General features: G+C 38.6%; 1 protein-coding gene across 1 annotated transcript in view; it reads left to right on the top strand.

Annotated features, from left to right (window-relative positions):
• The window catches only part of rapgefl1 (Rap guanine nucleotide exchange factor (GEF)-like 1), a 56,716-nt gene that overhangs the window by 5,819 nt on the left and 32,666 nt on the right, over positions 1 to 18,231 (top strand). The window contains exon 2 of the mRNA XM_055194537.2: positions 6,099 to 7,304. Within this exon, the coding sequence (XP_055050512.1) occupies positions 6,923 to 7,304 (382 nt within the window). The 5' untranslated portion in view covers positions 6,099 to 6,922. The remainder of the gene's footprint in view (positions 1 to 6,098; positions 7,305 to 18,231) is intronic.

Below are 18,231 nucleotides of genomic sequence, written 5' to 3'. Positions count from 1 at the left end.
TCAAAATAAGAAGCATACAGTTACAAACATCTCTTCATGTACTATTTTGCACATGATTTCAAATGAGATCATACAAACAAACCATTGATCATATGATCATACAAACATTTGTGTTGGTTTTTTCTACATTTAAGGGGAAATTTTTCATTACCGCAATGTGTCCATGACTGGGTTTGAGTTCTTTAAAATGGAAATTTTTTATAAAAAAAAAGCTTCAGTGCATGTTATACTATAAACATTTACAGTAAAGAAACATGTGGTATTTGGTGATAATTGGTAAATGTAGAGACAATAATAAGAAATATAAATGTGTCCAAGACCAATTTTCTCATCCTCCACAACAATTTTCAATCATTGTTTAAGCCCTCAAGGAACTAACATTTTCACACACAAATGAAAAATAGTTGGAAGGGACATAATTGACTGTTTTGTTTGTCTTAGTGCCTGGACAACTTTTTAGTTCTCATTACCGAAACATGAGTTTGTAAATGCATATATTTCATGTAATATGTTGCGGTAATGATAATTTTTGATCATGATAATCTAAAAAATGTAAAAAATACTATAGGAAATATTTTTTAAATCCTCTAAAAATAATGGTAATAGTAAGTTCAGACCTTAATCTTATATGTGCAAAAAAATTGGCTTCAAGGGTTAAAAATTCTGATGCTGGATACCTTCTAAGTCTGGATTTCGTGGGAATCACCCATGTCAGTCCTAGTTGTGGGGCCTCGTCTGGCTTTAGTTCATTTATTTTTGGGCTCATTACCTTTCAAATTTGCTTGTTCAGAGAACTGAAAACATTATATAGCCATGTGACGCACTCACAAGCATTTGTGTCTAATGTTGTGAACAGGATGGAGTCATACGCTGTGCATGTTGAAATCATGTCATGATCGTAAGTCTGAAAAGGTCATATGACTAAAGGGTATGACCAACACTTGACCGCGTCCTTCTTTAAATACACCCACATCAAAATTTGATAATGTCCCGTTAATGCAATGAACTTCCCCATAGAGACCACAAAACCATAGCATGGAGTGACTTGTGAAGGGCGGAGCAGGGGATGCCACTTAACTAGTAGTCTAACTATAAAAGAGAAGTGGATGAAGTGTAATGATTTGTGGGGGTGTTATGTTAGGTCTGTGATCGGTGGGTGATTGCAGCAGTCTGCACAATGTGTGACTTCCACCTTTACGCTGCATGCTTTCACTCTCATTTCCATGGTGACAAGGAGGACCTCTACTGACGCAGAGCTAAATTTATACCAGAGCAATTTTTTACAGCTTGCAGTTTTGAGCTATGAGAAATGTGGCCGAGAGAAGGAAATCACGCACTGTCAAAGCTCTACACATGAGGTGTCTTTTACCAAGTGTAACCCAGCTGGGTTGTCTCTGTCTGTCATCATAGAAAGTGGAAATACCACTATCACATACGATGCATGGAAGAAGCTCTCACCACAGTCAAATAGGTTTGTCGGGGGCCATTAGGCTGATGCTGATCAGGAACCATTCCTTTTATAGGCTTTCAAACGTAATTTAAAAAGTTAATTTGATTAGCTGACAGAAAATCTTAACAACAAAATTAAAATTTTGTCATCATTTACTCACTCTCATGTTGTTACAAACCCGTATAAATTTCTTTGTTCTGATGAACATAAAGGAAGATATTTTGATAAATGTTTGTTCATTGACCCCATTTACTTCCATAGTATTATTTTTCCTACTATTGAAGTAAATGGGGCCCACAAAATATCTTCCTTTGTGTTCAGCAGAACAAAGAAATGTATGCGGGTTTGTGACAACATGAGAGTGAGTAAATGATGACAGAATTTTCAGTTTTGGGTAAACTATCCCTTTAAAGGGGGCATGGCACAAGACTTTTTTAAGATGTCAAATAAATCTTTGGTGTCCCCAGAGCACATATGTGAAGTTTTAGCTCAAAATACCATATAAATAATTTATTATAGCATGTTAAAATTGCCACTTTGTATGTGTGTGCAAAAATGTGCCGTATTGGGTGTCCTTTAAAATGCAAATGAGCTGATGAAATTCAAACACTGATCACAATGATGGTCGTTTGTTGCAATTAAAACTCAATGGTGCTTTTCTCTGCACTAAATGGCAGGGCTGTGATTGGATAGTGCAGATTAAGGGGCAGTATTATTATAATAAGAGCTCCTTATGACATCATAAGGAGAGCCAAATTTCAACGACCTATGTTTTCATGTGCTTGGTTTACCAAAACTAAGTTGCTGGGTTGATCTTTTTCACATTTTCTAGATTGATAGAAGCATTGGGGACCCAATTATAGCACTTAAACATGGAAAAGTCAGATTTTCATGCCATCGCCCCTTTAAGAATTATCAGAGAAATTTTGGTAGTTGCCTACTGATACTACTTCTTATGAAAACAGTACAAATGCAATTTATTATAGGAAAAGTTCACCCAAAATTGAAAATTCTGTCATTATATACTATTGTTACAAATTTGCTTTGTGTATTTTGTTAACACAAGATGAGATGTGAGGCAAAGTGTTACACGGCCTCAATCACCATTCACTTTTATTGTGAAAAAAATTAAAGAATCAGCTTTCTTTAAAAAAGACTTATAATTTTAATTTAGCGTGAACTAACCCTATAACACAGACCTCATTTTTGACCCTGGACCACAAAATCAGTCATTAGGGTCATATTTTGACATTTGTTGGTTAGGATAGGACAATATTTGGCTGAGATACAACTAGGTATTTGAAAATCTGAGTATGCAAAAAATCCAAATATTTTGAGATATTTATGGTTGGAAATTTACAAAATATCTTCATGGAACATGAGCTTTACTCAATATCCTAATGGTGTTTAGCATAAAAAAAGATAATTTTGACCCATACAATGTATTGTAGGCTACTACTACAAATATACCCTGGCGACTTATGACTTAAAGGTGGGGTGCACGATTTTGAAAAACGTTTTGGAAAAGTGAATCGGGCCGACTACACACTTGAAGCCAATCAGCAGTAAGGTGCGTTTCTACTAACCGACATTGTTGCCTGAGTTGTGTGGGGTGGGTCTATCAAAAGCAGGTTCAGATTGGGGTAGGGACATGTTTGTTTAGGTGATTTCAAATGTCAACATTGGCTTTCAGAGATCATGCACCCCGCCTTTAATGGTCCAGGGCAGGGATGGGCAACTTCGGTTCTGGAGGGCCGGTGTCCTGCAGAGTTTATACCATAATTAAACACACCTGAAGGAGCCAATTAAGGTCTTACTAAGCATACTAGAAACTTTTAGGCAGGTGTGCTGAGGCAAGTTGGAGCTAAACTCTGCAGGACACCGGCCCTCCAGGAGCGAAGTTGCCCATCCCTGGTCCAATGGTCACATGTATTTATTTTTTCCCAAATTTCTTGACATTTGATCCTCACTCATTAGTCTATTAAAAAGATCCACATCCCTGCATGTTAAATTAATTACGTATTCAATAAAGTGCCAGACATAGTGCCTGACAGCAACCGGATCTAGTATTTACCCGTCATAGGTGTCTTGGGATAGTGTTTCCTGACAGATGTTGGAACAAGACACCAAGCGTGGACTGTCAGATGTAACCTAACACTGATGACAGATAAAGCGCCTTACCCTATAGACTTGCATCTTTTCAATACTGGCAGGCTACCATGACCAGGCATGAATCCTTGGCCTGTCGGCATGTGCCTACTAATTACTGCCTTTGATTAAAGATGCTTAAATGCAGTGTTTGTGGGACTGAGCAATGGGATGGTTATGTAGGAGATAAGCATTTACTGAGCTTTCCAGCTGGGCTATTTGAAACCAGCTTTAAAATGCTGGCATACAGTTGGCCAGTAGGTCTACACTAGACCTTATGGATAACAAGACACATGCCAGCTGTAATCGATATAGCTTAGAGAGTTCACGGTTCAAACGTCTCAGACTATTCCTTAATGAATTTTGTTGCTTGGGATACAGTATTTGTTTACAGTTCACCGTGTTTATAGTTTAGCTAAATAAAACTTTTTCTTGTTATTTTTTTGTTGCTTCAGAGATTCTAACAATGTCTAAAGTCATGCCGTTTCCAGAAAAATATAATCACTGGAACTGTAAGAATGTTAAGAATTTTAGCAATATAAGCCTACAATTTTTGTTATACGAGCAATCCTATGCAAATGTCAACCTTACCATTATAAAATGAAGTTTTACCATATCTCGATGTCAACATTTGGAGGCTTAGAAATATCCATGCAAGGTCTTGGATGAAGTTAAAACGGTGTTTTTCCTTATAAATGTGCACACAGAAATTAAAGTAAAATAAATATTTTATGTTTTTTGAAGAGCCAACCCTTCTCCATTTGTTAAAGGATTAGTCTATTTTCTTTAAAAAAAAAAATGCAGATAATTTACTCACCACCATGTCATCCAAAATGTTGATGTCTTTCTTTGTTCAGAAGAAATTATGTTTTTTAAGGAAAACATTCTAGGATTTTTCTGGATTTTAATCGACGTTAATAGACCCCAACACTTAACAGTTTTAATGCAGTTTAAAATTGCAGTTTCAAACGAGGCATATAGGCCTAAGGGTCTTGTCTGGCGAAACGATTGTCATTTTTGGCAAGAAAAAAAATGCACTTTTAATAACTTCTCGTCTTCCTCCCGCTGTGTGACACGCCAGCGCGGCCTCACGTGGTGCGTCATCACGTCAAGAGGTCACGGTTGACATATGCGAAACTACGCCCCAGTGTTTACAAGTGTGAGAAAGAGGACCGTCCAGACGTTTTTGTATGTCGAATGATACCAATTAATGTCTTCGTGTCAGGTTATTGTTTAAAAATGGTCCGCAAATGTGCGTTTCATATATGTAACACGTAACCTTTCGACATCATTACGCAATTTTGTGAGATCGCGCTGGCGCGCCACACAGCCAGAGGAAGAAAAGAAGTTGTGGTTTAAAAGTGCATATTTTTAATGACAAAAATGACAATCGTTTCGCTAGATAAGACTCTTATACCTCGTTTGAGATCGTTTAGAGTCCTTTGAAACTGCAATTTTAGACTGCATTAAACCTGTTAAGTGTTGGGGTCCATTAAAGTCCATTAAAATGAAAAAAAAATCCTGGAATATTTTCCTTAAAAAACATAATTTCTTCTCGACTGAACAAAGACATCAACATTTTAGATGACATGGTGGTGAGTAAATTATTGTGATTTTTTTTAAAGGAAATAGACTAATCCTTTATGTATTATTGGTTCTAGTTTGTGCATTTTATTAAGAGAATTAATACAAAGTTTGTTGTCTCTTAAAAAATTAAACAGAAAACACATGCACTGTAAAAAAAATTATTGTTTGCACTTTATATTTATTCAACTTGAATTTGCAGTTTATTTCAATGTTCTTGACTAAAAGTCCTAAGGAGTTGCTATAAATTTTAAAAATTTAAAGTTAAAAATATTAATAAAATTAATTTTAATTTAATTAATAAAAATGTAAGTTAAATTAGCTTAAGTTATTTCAACTTTATTTTTTATATTTTGTAGCAACTCCCCAGTCAAAAAAGTTTAACTGTAAATTCAAATTGTTTAAAGTTAAAAATTTCAACAAGGAATTTTTACAGTGTGCATAATATTTTTGACTGATATGTCTAGACCAGGGGTCTCCAACCTTTTTATGAGCAAAGACTACCACAATGGAAAAAACAATCTGGGGGGCTACTTTTTGATACAGTCTATGCAAAACTTTTTTTGTTTTACTTGTTTATTTTATTTTATTTTATTTTACTTGTTGATGTGTTTTGGTATTAAAATGTTAACATACGTAAACCAAGCCAAGCTAATATATAAAATATGTAATAAATAAATAAATATTAGAGACTATTCATAGAATGTGCTTTGGCGGGCATCTCACGTTGGAGACCCCTGTTCTAGACTCATATCGTTAAAGGTTTATATTAACATAATGATTAATAAAAAATAAAAACATTCTCGGACAAATTATATTTAAACATTTGACTGAAAATGTCACATTCATAACGCTGGAATTGCTCATATGTTATATGAATTGTTTTTTAGTTTTCCACTCTTTGTGTCTCACGCAGATTCTTGATCAACTGCAATTGCTGCTATTTAAAGCAATTGAGCAATATATCTTGACACCACGCGCTCAGCTGCAGAGGAGGCGGGTAGAAAGAGAGAGCGAGCGAGCGAGCGAGGGAGAGAGAGACTCGCACACCCCCGTTGGGTGTGTATACTGTATGGGAGCGCAACGGAGCGCAGTATTCGTACAGGCTCAAGGCGCAGAACAGAACACTCGGTACCGCAAAGAAAAAAATAAACAAGGATACAACCGAACCGATCACGGATCTATAATCACAGGTCGCCGCTGTGTATCGTCTGCGACGTTTTCTGTAGACGATCCTTCCACAGACGATTCATCTCTATGCTCCAGCATCTTGACAGACTGATTTATATATGTATTATAAAGAGCTACCGGGCGCCGTGTTTTAATTCCCTGCTGCTATCTTTATCTCCTGTGTCTGTGTTTGGACTATTATTTGTTTTATTGACTCTTCCATCAAGGCTTCGTAGTGGTGGCAACGGTAAGCCTGATACACGTAGGCTATAGGAGCTGCAGTGGAGGACGGGTTTCCCTGGGATACGTTTGGATATCCGTGTGATAGTAGGGGACCCAAACAGCATCACTCGTTTCTACTGCATCTTCATTTAACATTGAATCCATCCAATGGCAGTATTTTCTTCTTGACATTTCCACACAGCAGTCATTTTCCACTCAGAGTTGGGTTTCAGTACCATCCGGCTATAATGTAGACGCACACGTTTATACGATCACCATCAGTGTTAATTTACTGAGTATTAATTTTGGGATCAAACCAGGGCCTTCTTGTGATTTTTTTCCACCAAAATGCCGGCTGGAATGAAGCCTCTTGAAAAATTCTTGAAAAAGCAGACCAATGCGCTCACACGGGCAGGCGGTTTCGGGGAGAAGGCCACAGGAACCGGGGCTTCGAGGCGGCGGGCCAGTTTGTCCCGTGTGGTGCCTTTCTTTAGGGAGACGTCTCCCGAGAGCGGTCCGGCCAGGGAGGTGTTCAGCCCGGAGACCGAAGAACCGCCGTGCTGGCCCTCTGCCACAGCGGACATCAGGAGCCCGTCGCTGTCCAGCGACGAGCAGAGCTCGGAGGCGAGCCTGGACACGAATTGGACCCCGCTGCCCGCGGACACACCGGAGAATTTAGCGCTGGCGCTGATCGACAGTGTGGCAGGAAAGCGGTACGCCAACTGCACAGGTGAGATCAACGGGTTAATGTTTCACGGCGCATGGCCACTGATAGTTTGTTTCATGCGCATGTTTTACAACTGACCGATCTCGTACATCAGTAGAGTTGCATTGTTAATTGGTAGACATTTGCAGGGTTGTTTCAAGGTAATACAAATTTTTTTAGGGTGTGCTTTGTAACATCTTTCATATGTGTTTCTGTGCTGCATGCCTACGTAGCGTTCCCGCTTTAATTAGCTACATTTACATTTTTCATACGTATTTGGCAGACGCTTTTCTCCAAAACGACCTGCAGTGTATTAAAGCTACGCATTTCGGTGTGTTCCTAGGATCGAACCCATGACTTTTGCGTTGCTCTACAAACGTACCTACGGGAAGCTCCTCGAAGGCGCGCGAGGGTTACGTAATAAAATGCATGCATTACGCATGTAGTTCAAATGTGTTGCATTCCGCTTGTAATATTAAATAGTTGCTGGCATACGTACACAGGCGCGGACATGTCGCGCTGTTTTGCCACGACAGCGAACAATTGAACTTTTAAAACGCGTTTGGAGGCAGTGTAATTGGTTTCAAAAATATCCATGCTTCGAGCATCAAAAGAGCTACAGTCAACACTTATATGTGTAAAACAAAGCCTGTTTCATGAAATCCACACATCAAAGTCAATCGTGGCCCAGTTTCCCTAATATGCCTGTGCTGCCTGGGATGAATGATGTAGGCAACACATCCCCGAAGGTGAGATTTTTAAAACTGTGTGCTATATTAGTTGTGCAAACAAGGTGATTTTTGTACTTTAGAAAAGCTTGTGAAAAGGTTTTATGGCAAACTTTGAGTTTTTATTGAATATAGGCACCCAAAGACAAGAGCATATTTGGTGAACATTTAAGGGGTTGAAGTGTCAACTGTAGATACCTTTTCATTAATACTAGTATATAAGAGGTGGGTTGTCATTGCTACTTTTGTTTATCAGGGTTACCTCATCCAATCTCACTGAATACTACCCCCTTGCTGAAAGCAGTTAAAAGATTTGTCCTGCCATAAACCGACTTTGTCAGTCATTGTTTGAGGAAATGTAAAGGATTATTGGACATTTTCCCGGACAGGGTTTATTCTAGTCCCGACTATAATGCATGTTTGAACTGCCTTAATTTGAAAGCATGCTAGCATATTGTATAGATCAGTGCCATTGTTTTGTCTCAAGGTGCTCACTAGTAATGATTTTTTATATTTGTAAAAACTAATTTAAATGTCCTACTATAACTATGGTCTAGTCCTGGATTAATCTAAACATTGTGTGGGAAACCCTACGTAAGGGTGGCGCTAGGGTAATTCCTAAGGTATAGGAAAGTTTATGAGCAGAAAGTGAAAGTATGACCGTTGCCAAGATGCTTTTCTATTTGTCTCTCCTCAGATTTTGTGTTGTGGATGTTTCACAATAAGTCAAGTTATAACCACCCACATACAACACAGAGACCTGTATTCAGAAAACAATTAAGGCAATCCTGTGTCGGTTGTGGGGATTTCTCCTTTACCATCAGACAAAAGACTGTTTTTGGGAAATGTGATTGGAATGAATATGTTGCGTGTCTCCAACAAGTGCATACATGTTATCTGTTCCAGTAAGGTGTACTACTTTTATCCTATGAAGAATGGCTCTCCCACGCATTCATTGGCGGTGGTGCTTTGCTGCAGAGTTCACTGCACATGTGCATCAGAGTGTTTTTGTGAAGTAACCATGGAAACTGCAGGGATTTTAACAGTATGCCCGTACGTAAAGGGAAATTATGCTTGATGTGAAATCAATAAGCAGATGGACCGCTTGCCTAGGTTCATTGGGGTTATATATAGCCTATTAGAATAGCATGATGATGATGAAGAATAGGACTGTTGCATATTTGTGTAAAGAAAGGGGAAGAACCACAGCCTGTAGTTAGACTTTACTGTAGTAAACTTTGCATAATACATCCAGTTTTATAGTTTCAGTGCAATGGGAAACATAAGTTTCACTTAAAACATATGATAACTCCTTTTTAATGCAACCTGTGTTTGTTGCAAACACATTCTTTACAAAATGTCTATGATAAAGATGCTTCGATCTGTGTGGTCAATTCAATTAGTCTGCTTGACAGCACATGTCGAAATGACCTCACTGGTTTTTTCTTTGGAGACCATTTTAATCTTGATTGACCACTTTGTATTGAACATTTGAGAAAGCTTTCAATTTTTATGTTACAGACTGACACAGTAAGCTCCTTTCCGCCCCACTTTGCCTTTATGAGTCGGGGATGTCGTGTCTTGACTTTAGACATTTTCTCTACAATTTTTCATTTTTGAAGCCCATTAAATGTTGAAAAAGTGCCACTAATCCTGGCTTAGCCAACAATGGACCTGCAATTTGTCTCATATAGGTTTGTTGTCTGTGAAGTGACTTTGGATTATGGACTGTCGGAAGTCCACTGATCCGAGGTCAAGAGGTAATGCACTGAAATAAGAAACCGCTTCAGTCCTGGTGGGCTGTCAATTTTTTAGCAATAAGCCACATATCCCAGCTGTTGACCAAATAAGTGAGAGTAGACAAATGATACTTTTAGCTTGTTCTACATTTTGGGTACATTTACGTCTAGCAAACATGTACGTTTTTAGCTGCAGTATACATTTCTGTATACTTTCTGTATTACTTTATCCTCAGTCTTTGCCTTTGGTGTCTTCCAAAATGAAAATTTCCCTTCCTGTTAACAACACTCCAAGACAACACACCCAGGCAGCTTTATCTCTGGAATGTGAACTGACACCTTATGTGGGTGCGTGTTTAATGAACGTGTTGTGGAGTAATTCTGCCAGGCCCATTGAACTGAGATTAGGAAGTTGATCATTGCATAACTGTTTACCTTTAGTCCCAGTTGTGAGGCAGAGACAGATGTCATTCTGTCGGCTGGCGTGCCTGAACAAAGTTCCAGAGGGCAAGGCAACAGCAGTCTAATGACTGTGTGATTCCTTACTGTTGGTAGTTGCTAAATTTGGAAACTTTTCCTTTACTTGTAGGTAGTAATAGAAGTGACAAAATCAATCAATTTAGCAGAGAAAACACAACTGTGCACTGCAGCAGAATTGTTGGATCAGCAATACTGACTCATCGATCTTTAAAAGTCTCTTAAAGGGATAGTTCATCCAAAAATGAAAATCCTCATGTTGTTCAAAATCTGTATGATTTTTTCCCCTGATGAACAGAAAATAAATTGATAAATGATGGTGAGTACACAGCTGATTGTAACCATTGAGTACCATAGTAGGAAAAACTAATTCGGTGAAATTCAATGCTGGGTACCATCAACTGTGTGCTTACCATCATTTATCAATATATCTTCATCATTTATCACAATACCTCCATAATATTTGTTTTTTCTACTATGGAAGTCAATGGTTACAATCAGTTGTGTGCTTACCATCATCTATCAAAATATCTTCTTTTGTATTCATAAAAATAAAAAAACTCATACATGTTTGTAACAACATGAGGGTGAGTAAATGATAACAAAATTTTCATTTTTGGGTGAACTATCTCTTTAAACAGGCTTCTTGTTAGCAAGCATATTTCTTCAACAAAGCTTAGATGTCATAAAGTTGTGAGCTGTTCAGATTACTGCTGCGTACCATTAGCCCTGTATCATAATAGCATATGTAAAAGTACTTCCTGTCACAGTAATTTCTTCAAAAAGCCTCGCTGTCTCATTAAGTATACACGATTCTATAAATATGCGAGTTAGTCCTCTATTTAATTGCACAGCTTGGACATAGATATGAATATGCAAATTAGTCCAATCTTTTGAACTACATCGGACCATAGATATATATGTAAATAGATGCTACATTCATCAGGTTTTAATACTCATAATTGCTAAGTCAGGTTTCACACAATACATACTGTGAACTGTCCGTTTGCAGCACTATTTTTTCCAGCGCTAATGTTGACAGGTTAAAGCATTAACACTTCATGCGATTGTTTTAGCGTCGAGTCTATGCTGCATCCATACACAATATCTGTGGCTCAAACTACTTCGCAATGGTGTTAAATGATAAATTTGCACTAGTGCTGCACAATTAATCGCACCGCACTCGCCATCGCGATGTCAGCCTGTGCGATTATATGACAGAAAAAGGTTGCAATTATATTAAGTAAATAAATGTGTGGACTTGTTAACACAAACTTTCTGATAACAGTTTGATGATTTTCCTTGCTGTTTAAAAAAAGAAAGAAAAACGAACAAAAAAGCAGTGCATGTGTTGCATTGCACGTGTGTGGTGTGCGTCGTCACTTGTGTGTGCGCAGCGCGGAAATACCAGAGCGAAGATGGATGCAGAGGAGGTTGACAGTGATCTGGTAGCTAAAAAAACTCTACGTCTGTTGTATGGCGGTATTTTGGATTTAGGATTACTGACACTGAGCAGTTGCTACATCACGTGGCAATTCGAAAACATTTCTAGTTTTACAAATACACATTTTAGCATTATCACTAAACTGTGTGGATTTTCCTTAAAACCCATCAAGTTGACTCATGATACCATTGATTATAATCGCACATCGCAATATTAGCATCAATAACCGCAATGGAAAAAATTACCCAAATCGTGCAGCCCTAATTTGCACATGGTTTAACACATAGACATTAGGGCTGTCACAATGATTAAATAATCGTCTCATCGCAATTGTTTGAACTCGTTGCGATGATTTCAGATCACCACAATGATTGCACATGTCTTTAAAAAACACAAGGGGGAGCTGCAGTGCCCATATAAACGAGACCATATCAGATTGCTTTAAATAGTCTTACTTTTTAAATATGTGTTGTGTATTAATATTTCCTGCCAGGTAAACCTTCCAAAAGGTTTTATTTAAATAATCACAACAATGTGTGAAAATGATTTCATAAACAAACAAAAAATGTATGAGAATTAAATCAAAGCAATAAAACAGACAACTAATCGTCATAATCGTCAAAGCCCTAAACCAGGCAATTAATCATCAGAATTTATTAGGCAATTAACCGTCAGCCAAATGTCTTAATCGTGACAGCCATAATATACATATAACCAACAATAAATATTAATTATTACCACAAGGAGACTTTAAATTAGCACCACATTGACCCTGCATAGCTGTTACATATGAAGCATCGTATAGGAAGCATTGCATTTAAAGCATTGCCAGGAGCCTCTTATAATCATAAATCAGATTTCAACAGTGATGTTCACTTGTGCTTTAATGATTTACACTGTCAGCAGATGTTAGTGAAGTTAAAGAGAGGCCTGGTTGTGTAAGGAGGACCATCCCACTCCATGTGCCGTTTTCTAAAGGGCCGAAATTGTCCTCAGGCTGTTTAAAAGGATCTTCAGCAAGCAAAGTGTGGAGAAAGAAAGAAATGCATGGGAGGAGGGAGGGAAGGAAGGAGAGAGAGAGAGAGAAGTGCAATCTGAGAAAGTGTGTTTGTGTGGGAGGAATACCGACATTTTTTTTCTTTAGAAATGAACGAGGGATTAGAGTGCAATGACTGCCCACTCACAAGCCTCTATTTGCAAGGCTTTACATAACATTGTTAGGAAAAGTGATATATCCCCCTCACTGCCTTTTAAATGGCTGTGCCCACTCATTTTGTGCACACCTGGGCAGTTCTTTGCTGGAGAAATGTGGTGGTGTCCCCCACGGCTCTGTCCTCGGACTCCGCGCATATATCAAATATTTGATTAGTTTGAGCTGTGTTAGTACTTCAGAGGGTATGTATGTGTGTGGAGGGGGTGGTGCAATAGTGTTGTATCATACAAATGGGTATTTTCTGGTATTGAAGTGATGAAAGTGTGTGGGGTTGTCATTATACATTTCTACATTCATGAATCACTGTTATGCAAGGCAACTAGTATAGTGCATTTGTGGGATACGTTGTTGTTGTTGTTATCAGTTTCCCTGGAATTGAAACCCACGTTGTTAGTGTTGCAAATGCTAACACCATTCTTTACCAGTTGAGCTACAGAAAGGCCATTTTTCATTTATGATTTTCATGCATGTATCATGCTTTGCATTGATGGCTCGGATATCAATGTTTGTATATGAGCTTGTGCACAAATGCTTGTGTGTAAAGGAGCCTCTTTCAAACTCGGCACCTGTTCACATGGCAACTGGTGCTCTCGGAAAAGGTGGATGAAGAGGTAAATGGATGAAGGGAGAAAAATGAGGTGTTGGTGGGGATACTGTGACACTCAGCATATGCAGACAGATTTTTTAAAAAGAAGCTATAAGATGGCATCTCTTTCCCTCTTTTTCTACTTCTCTCATCTTTCTGACTCACATACATTGCACAAAACGGCACCGCCGTCACTCCGAGTCAATGCCCGAATCAAACCATAGAAAATGGGCCACGTGACAACCCTTTGAAGTGACAGTCAGAGGTTGCTCTTTTGTACCACGCTGTTTGCGCACTCCGGCACACTCATGCACACGCACACACAGATGGCCCACAGCGCCCAGATCAGTGGCTGGACCGACAGCCCTAATAACAGCCTGAGAACAGCTTCCCTGCCTGCTAGTGAGAAGGATGTGATTAGCACGAAGTGATGACTCCCACAGAGAAACAGTCGCATATGAACCCGGTCCTTCTGAAACAGCTTCGTGAAAGGATACAGAGCATTTAAACTGCTTTCATGCATTAAACCACAGAAATAAATGATAATGCGAATATGGTAAGAATGAATGATGTCAATTACCGATATTGCTATAATATTAAAGGCATTTAAGGCATTGACGCTTTAAAAATGACAAACTAATTTATTTGCTTTTAATTTGTTTAGTTTGTTAATGATCAATCATGATGGCAGCTTTTAAGTTTGCACACCACCATAAAATGTGATGCTGATAAGGCAAGATGCTGTAAAACAAGCAGATCTACATACACATATATTTATATACAAATATTACACAGAGCTGTACACTGTAAAAAATTTGATCAATTAAAAAATTACTTCAATTGGTAACACTTTTCACTTTAGTTTCACTTTAGGTGAACATTTTTGGTAGAATACACTTATTTTTATGTTTGTATGTTTCTAGTTATTTTTACATTAAAGAGATATTTCACTCAAAGATTCAAACTTATTAATTAACTTATCCTTATGTTGTTTTAAACCCCAATGTCTTTCTTTATGCTTCAGAACCTAAATGCAGATTTTGTTCTTTTTTTGTTACTATGGGAGTGGATGGTGACCACCTGCAGCAAACTCTTAAAGGAAAACACCACAGTTTTTCAATATTTTACTATGTTTTTACCTCAATTAGACAAATTAATACATAATCTTTTTTCAATGCGTGCACTTAATCTTTGTACAGCGCATCGTGAATGTATTAGCATTTAGCCTAGCCCCATTCATTCCTTAGGATCCAAACAGGGATGAATTTAGAAGCCACCAAACACTATTTAAAGACTGTTACATGAGTAGTTACACGAGTAAGTATGGTGGCACAACTGTGGCTCAGTGTATGGGGCGGCAAGTATGGGGCGGCAGTGGCTCATAGGTTGTCTACAAACCGGAAGATTGGTGGTTCAATCCCTGGCTGCACCGGACCAAGTGTCGAGGTGTCCTTGAGCAAGACACCTAACCCCAGTTGCTCCCGACGAGCTGGCTGGCGCCTTGCATGGCTGACACCGCCGTCGGTGTATGAATGTGGGAGTGAATGGGTGAATATGAGGCAAATTGTAAAGCCCTTTGGATGGCCATAGGTCTGTTAAAAGCGGTATATTAATGCAGTCAATTTACCATAAAACGCAATTTATTTTAAGCGGGGCGAAGTGCTGTAAACTAAGCACTTTTTCGCCCATACAATATAGTTCTCATTTTTCTATGCCCTTAAAAAATCGCCATGTTTTATTTTGTGCCACCATACAAATAAAATATTTGTTTAAATATTTGTTTAACGCGCAAGCACAGAAAAAGTGCACAAAAAGAGAGGCAACAGTTCTGCAAAAATCTGCATTTGGGTTCTGAAAAGAAAGAATTGGGGGTTCAAACGAGTAAATAATGGCAAATGTATCATTTTTGGATAACCTATTCCTTTAATTTTTTTAGAAAATGAATGCTAGTGACTAGGTTGTGTGACGCATTTTAAACCCAATCTACGCAATAATACGCAATACTTTCTTACTAGACAGCCTTGATGTGCATGATTAATCGGAAAACGTACTAAAGAGAAACATTTTGCTTGAAAAAAACTTGACACTTTCTCTGGTAGTGAAGGTTTTTCTGCTGATGTAACCAATGCCAGGAAAATTATTACCATTATGTAATATGAATATTTAATATTTAAGTGTCCTTGGATTCATGAAAGGTGTTTTGAGGTCTTCCTTTAGCTCAAACTGACTCAAACTCTCCCCAAATTGATAAAATGTATGCATTGAATGCTTTTTAAGTTGTTTTGGATAAAAAAAGCAAATGCATAATTAAAATTTACAACACAGCTGAATCCTGCAAGTTTAGCCTACTTTTTTACTCAATATTTTGTATCAAACGTACAGATGTTTTGAAAGTTTCTGCAGATCTGTTTCTCTTCAGATTATGTAATGAAACCTCACAAACGCAACTTAATTTCTGCTAGAATATTTGCAAATCGCCTACAGCAGCATCAACCGACTGCCTGCAGTGTTATGGCATCAATTCAGTGCCAAGTTCAAAGGTCGTGCACACGATAGGCAAACAAATGTGTGTAAATGAATCCATTACCTCTGCTGTGGGTTAAGATTTGTTTGCATGGGTGTTCCCTCCAGTATTTGTGTTAGTGTGTGAGTATTTGTGCTGTCGTGCTTTTATGTGGTCACATCTCGGTCTGATGTCGAGCTTTGAACTACCTCTCATTCTTATCTTATTTCATAGCAGTCGCAGGGAATCATTTCTCCCCGTTGACCAGACTAAAGCTTTCAAAAATACTTTTTGTGGGAACAATTTCTCCTGAGGCCAGTTTGAACTGGGTTAGGTCTAAAAAAATGATGCGTGCACCTAAATTCAGCAAGCTCTGTTTTTACTTTTAAATCACATTGTTATTCTCTAGACTGGTGCCTTGTTGCCCGTGTTACGGTCTTTTTGCTTTTGTGTTGCTTTTGCAGACTTTGAAAGACACGCAGCGTATTTATTTTCATTTGCACCTGCTTTGTTGCTTCCAACTGTATGAGAAGTTTTTTACCACAAGCATTCAAGCGTTAATTTCAATGGATTGTTTTGTTGTTCTGGGATCGCTGCGGTCTTCTGGTGCCTTTAGCGCATTTACTTGTAGCTGGCGGTCAGCCAGTGCAGATTTGCATGTGAATGATCGTGTTTTGTGTTACGATCCAAAGAAAAGATGGGAGTTGAAGGGTGAAATGCCTCCCAGAACGGACAGATTTTATACAGGGGGTCAAGATCAAGCAGATATGGAGAACAAGTGCAGACAGCCCCGGAGAGAATCAACAGAGATCCCCGAAACGCACACAATGTGCAAACACGAAGTGTCGTGCCAAAAGGCACCAATGTGAAAGATTGAGAAAGCAGAGCAGTGTATGGAAAGCAGGAGAGCGTGTGTGGGTAGTGGGAGGTTTAGGGCCTCCATGGTAACTGAATGCCTGTCATGGTTTATGTAACACCTCCCTAGTATTCTCCATTCCCCTCTATTGAAATCCCAGCCTCCGATTTCTCCAGCTGATTACTATCTACATTGACCACATCCCTGCAGCTGGAGCGCCGAGTGCTTTTGTCTTTTGCGTGAACCCTCTTACCCTCCAAACCTGGAGGTGTCCTGAGACAACCCATGCCTTATAAACCTTATATTTTGTTTTAGCACACCCAAGGAATTTTTAAGATTAGTCCCATCAAGGTCATTTGTTCAGCCGAAACCGGAATGCTTTCGAGATGGCCTTCAGTTGCGCACACGCCCTGTTCCCTCCCTTTATCTATGGCACCAAGACTGTGTCATGAGCTTCTCTTGACCTTAAGATGAAACTACAGGGAGGGTTGTGATTTGTCTGCATGTCTGAAGGGTGTTCGTGTATACTCCCAGTTAGCTCTCACAATGCGAGGGCAAGGATGCATGTGCTTGCATAGAGAATACATGTGGAGAATAACTGAGCTTGTGTGGTTATCTGCGTGTTTGGGTATCAGGGTAGGTGATGGATTTCGTTCTGCTCCTACTCGTGTCATTTGAAGCGATGCGTTTTGTCCCATGCTGGATTTTCCACACTTTACGCTCTATCATAATGTGAACGAGCAAATCGAAAGATGGATGAAAGAATGCTGGAGATTGTGGGTGCAGACAAAGAAGAGATTAAGTAAAGAGATGAGCTTGGGAGGTCATATTTAGATCTTCTGCGCTCATTTTCATACTGGATTATATTTGGATGTCATATATGGCCACAGTAGTTAGGACACAGAAATAGTTTCTGCTTATGCAAGGCGCTTCTTGTTTTGCGTTTTATTGCCTCTGATTATTTAATGTGTTAATTTTTCATGCTAAATCTTTGGCCCGAAACCGTTGAGTCAATGCCAGGAGTGTTAAATATGGACAGCTGGATGCAAGCGTTTTTCTTCTTTATATTCTCTACTGATATTCTTGTGTTATATGCCTGAGGCAGGCAAAACAAAGTTATAGAGAATTAAAAACTCCTACTTTGATTTAATCCAAACAGTCTTGACAAATGCTAATGAAGAGAGATGGTCATTGCATACAAAAATAATGTTTGAAATAATCATTTGTTTGCCTCAGATGAATTATAGTAAACGCTCACATTTACACACTTATTACGGGACAAAAAAAACTTTTTTCCTCATGTTCTGTTTAAATTTGTGCATAATGAAAACCAGCATGCATTACTGAAGCAATACCCCTGTTTTACCACAAAATAATTCAACCTGAACTCTCAAAATTTCGTGAA

The sequence above is a fragment of the Misgurnus anguillicaudatus genome, chromosome 19, assembly GCF_027580225.2.
Source record: "Misgurnus anguillicaudatus chromosome 19, ASM2758022v2, whole genome shotgun sequence".
NCBI lineage: Eukaryota > Metazoa > Chordata > Actinopteri > Cypriniformes > Cobitidae > Misgurnus > Misgurnus anguillicaudatus.
This window is presented reverse-complemented; position numbering and strand designations above follow the sequence as displayed.